Here is a 4,519-nt window from a genome sequence, read left to right as displayed (position 1 = left end):
AACCCTAAACCCTAAACCCTGAACCCTAAACCCTAAACCCTAAACGCTGAACCCTAAACCCTAAACCCTGTAGTAGTAACTTCCAAATAGTGTAAAGTTGGTTACAGTGCCTTTTGGGAACAGTGGAATGGCGAATGGCAACGGTTGTGTTTCCATTTTCCACTCGGTTATATTTGTGCGTGTGAGTGCGCTTGTGTGTGTGCACTTACCTTCCAAAGCGAATAACCAAGGAGGGCCACGGTGACGGCGGACAAGAAGAAGAGTACGGGAGTAGTGGCGGTAAGGACGGCGTTCGTTAGGTCAGGGACATCGAGGGGCACGTCCTCCTTGCGGACTCCATCTTTGTTTAAGTCCCGTATAGCGGGTGTGGCACCTAAACCAAAGTGTCCATCCGAGAGGTTTGTGGTAGGTTCAAATGGTACTGCTAACATGAGATCACACCCGTGGCCTTCACCTTTATTAGTACAGTGCTTATCCGGATCGACCCCTGCAGTGGTTTTGTCGGCGCCGCTACTACTGGCGGTCTGATCGGGATTCGGTTTTGGTTTGGGTGGATTGAGCGGAGGGGGGTCATCGTTACCGCCATCGACGATGGCAACGGCATGCTTCGTGTCACTCGTACTACCGTCCCCTCCTTTTCCTGTTGATGTTGTTTCTGTTCCTGTTGATGGTGATGTTGGGTCCGATGCTGCTGGGTCTGTTGCTACTGGTGTTTCCGGTTGTGCCGGCAGTTCCGGCTGTGCCTCTGGAGATGCAGGTGATGGTGCAGGTCCTGGTGTCAGTTCTGGAGACTGTGATACTCCTTTTTTGTGGTCCGGTGGCGTCACGTCTTTAGTATCACCACTACCTATAAAATAAGGTGAGGGAAAGAATACAGAAGGAAACTGATGTTTTGTGCAATGGATGCTGATGGCCACGGTTCACCATGATCGTTGTGGTCCGTCGCTGCACGGTCGGCAATTGATGGTTCGCACCTTTGGTGCCACAGTGCCAACGGTGGTTACGGTGCAGGTGTCACCCGGGAAAAGATTCTCTGTCCCACACAACACACAGACACAGTGTGTGTCTGTCGACGTCTCTACGTCTGTATCCCGCGGCGGACCCATCGCTGTCGCTCTGCCGCTGTCGCTCATTCGACGTTTGGTTTCTCTCTGCCCCTCTCGCCGTGTTGTCTCTCCGTCTGTCTTCGGAAAAGTTGTTGTTTCTTTTTTGTTGTTTTGCTCTTTCTTTTTCACACCTCCGCACATGTCCCCTCTATGTAAACTCTGGTGAACACGTTTGTGCGCGCTCCTCAAACATGAGTGCGAGATGACGCGAACTCTTTGCTCCTATTACTCTTTTTGTCCGTAGGGTTAAAATTAGTTGCCGGACTGTGCTGAGTGCGCAGAAGTTCGTTAATCTTTTCACATGACGGTTGACCTTCAGGGGTATAGTGGCCTTTGGTAATGCTCACACGTGAACCTGCATGTGACTCTATGGCGGCGTGCGGATTCTTGGACTTTTCATGCGGGCAAGTATACTCACCTGTTGCAGTGTCCTGGTGGTTGTTAGGTGTGCGCTCGTGCTTTCCTGCAGGGTCCTGTGACTGTGGTGGTTGTGGAGGTGGGGGTTGTTGTCCAGGGCCTGGTCCTTGGCCCCCTGATCCTCCGGCTGATCCGGCTCCTGATGTTGATGGGGGTGCCGCCGGTGGTTGCGTGTCCGTTGCTGGTAATACTGGGGATGCCGGTTGTTGCGGCGGTGCTTGTGTTTGCGCTCCTGGTGCTGATGCAGTACCTGAGGTAGCTGCTCCTGCAGGTACCGGTTGTGTGGTTGCCGCCTCCTTCGCTGCCGGTTTCGCTGCGCCTGCAAAAAGGAGAACGGCAGACAGATGGACGAATGACGATAAAAGAAACGGACACAAGTGGTACAGAAAGAAGGGGCCGGGACGGTGCGGTCAGGCGGCAGCAAGCGTACGGTGAGGTGGTATGGCAACAGTACACTGCTGTTGTCGCCGTCCCGCTCCGTCGCCGCTACCACTGCCGTCGTCACCGCGTGTGCGTTGTTGTGATGGCATCCATGCGTAGTTCACGTGCGCTGTTGTGGCGGCGGCATACGTGCGGAGTCGTATCGGTGGCGGCCGTATTGGGCCGTATTCGTGCTTTCTCTCATCTGTCCTTACCTGACGTGTCCTTTGATGGTGTGCTTGCCGGCACAATAGCCGCCGTGGCGGATGTGGCGGGCGCCGACTCGGACGTCCCGGATGGTGATGACGATGAAGATGATGATGATCCGGATGATGACGATGTTGTATGTGTGCCTCGGGACCGTGTTCTTTGTTCTTTCGCCACATTTATGTTTCCTGCCGATTCCACTTCTGCAATTGCGTCTCTCAACCTTTTCATTATGTCATCGCCATCATTCAGTCCCTGTATCTGATTCAAAACTGTTGTCGCTGCGTGCTTGGATAATTCATCTCTACTATCGGCCAACCTCTTTAAATCCTCCACACTAATTGTCCCTATCGCACCCTCTTGCTCTGTCTCTGCCTGTGTATCCTGCCCGCTATTGCTGCCTGCGGCAATTGTGCTGTGTTCGGCACAAGTGTCGTCCATATAATCTTCCATGATGTCGGCCCACCGACTACTGTTCTCCTCGATCCATTCCTTAATGGTTGCTCCTACCAATTTGTGCCCTATTCTTAATGAATCCAGGTTCAATCCGTTGCATGCACTATTACTAGTGTCCACTTGGTACCTTGGCCTCATAGCGTCTGTAGCCTTGCGTGCATAGGGCATCAAGGCGTTGAAGTCACACAGCGGTGCAAATTTTTTGGCTAAAATTACGTATCCTACCATACACCTCATGAATGGGTGTATCTGGTCCTGAGTCTGAGGTGCAGCCGCAGGCTTTGCGTCCGCTGTGGGAATACCATCCATAAAATAATAAACTTTCATGATGTCCTGGCATAAGGATGGAGCGTGCTCGGCCTGTGAGACCCCATTCTCATCCAGCTCGCTAGATGAGCACAAGGTCTCTATGTCAGGCCTGGGTTCCTCCATTGCCGCCAATAACTGTCTATATACTTTTTTAACGTCCCCCCAGAATATTTCCTACAACAAACACGTAAAAAATACGTAGATGTATACATATTCGTGATTGTTGCATGATCACGTCAACGCGTATATTGCGCTACTGTAAATGTATGTAAATCTACAAGTCGCTCCCATCCTCCCCTTAGTGTAATTAACTTACGCTGAAACTGCCCGGCCCAGTATCGCCCTGTTGCTCATCTGCCCTTATTTCCCTTTTCTGAATATAATCCACCAATAGGTTCCTTAATGCCTGTGCCATTCCTGCTTTCTATTACTGTAAATGTGTATTCAACTGTTGTTGCACATACGGCACTGCTTCATGGTTCGTATGCGTGTGTACATCCGTCCTTTGCTTTTCTCAGTACTGTGTGTGTCAACATTAATAAAACATATGCGTTAACTCAACGCTGTAGACGAACTGTATGTTTCATGAAAGATTGGGGAACACGACAAAACAAGAAAATAAAAAAACAAATATATAGAAAAAAAAAAAAAAAAAGGAATAAAGGAAAAAAACAAAACAAGAAAGGAAAAAAAAGTAGTACACTACTACTACCACTACACACATGGCGTCATGAATAACGCCCGCTCCCGCCTGTCTACACCGGTCTCCACTAAACGCCTTTCACACACACTGTGTCTCTCTGTGTGCGTACACCTCAAAACCGCAGTAACAACATCAAATTCTTCTTCCGTCGTGGCCGCCGTCCCTCCCGCGGCTACTTCGTCGAATCGTTTACTCGAACGCCGTAATCGAACCGCTTTACTCGGCTACTTCGTCGAATCGGTCTTGCACTCGGACACAATGCGGTTTACGCGGCCGCGTTTGCGCGGAGACAATGGTCCTCCTTCGTGCACGCGGCCGGGTAAAGGCGATTGTCCGAGCAAACGCGGTCTAGTGTAACAAGAACTCGACGAAGCAGCCGCGGCAAGGAAGGCGGCAACGACGGCAGAAGCATTGATGTTGTTGTTATCCTGCGGGGTTTTAGGTGTACGCACAGAGAGACAGTGTGACGACGCGGGGAGGCGGGTATTCATGATGTTGTGCAGTGTTTTTTATATTTTTTTTTTCCTTTGGTTTTTGTTCTTATTTTTCTTTTCTTTTTTTCTTTTTTTCATAAGTGCGTTATGGTAATTGAAGTGTATGGGACAGTTATTTGTAGTATATAGTGTTAGGAAGCAGTACATGCAGAATATTGTATAGTAGCAGATTATTGTGATTCATATAATCCGGTTAGTTTACGCATTGGGATTATAACCTGATGGCACAGTTATTTTGTAAATAGTCTTCGTCTTTCCTTTTGTACATATTTCTGTCTCTTTTTTTACATTGTTTCTCGTTCCTCCCTTTTTCTACTCTTCATTCTATTCTTCTTATGCGTGCCCTTCAGTCTTTTTCGTCTGTTCCTCTTTTTCAGTTGTATGGGACACCTATGCAGAAGTTGAAT

At 49.3% G+C, this 4,519-nt stretch overlaps 1 protein-coding gene across 1 annotated transcript; it reads right to left on the bottom strand.

The window, feature by feature from the left end:
• Positions 1-39: 39 nt before the first annotated feature.
• AK88_01865 (uncharacterized protein) lies at positions 40-3,330 on the bottom strand (the record flags this gene model as incomplete). Its single annotated transcript, XM_012479500.1, has 5 exons — positions 40-60; positions 210-847; positions 1,336-1,842; positions 2,159-3,089; positions 3,232-3,330. 5 exons carry the CDS (start codon positions 3,328-3,330, stop codon positions 40-42), a joined length of 2,196 nt encoding a protein of 731 aa, XP_012334923.1.
• Positions 3,331-4,519: the final 1,189 nt, after the last annotated feature.

The sequence above is a fragment of the Plasmodium fragile genome (assembly GCF_000956335.1).
Source record: "Plasmodium fragile strain nilgiri unplaced genomic scaffold supercont1.17, whole genome shotgun sequence".
In the NCBI taxonomy this organism is placed as follows: Eukaryota; Apicomplexa; class Aconoidasida; order Haemosporida; family Plasmodiidae; genus Plasmodium; species Plasmodium fragile.
Note: the sequence above shows the minus strand (reverse complement) of the source record. Positions and strands in the feature narration are given on the sequence as shown.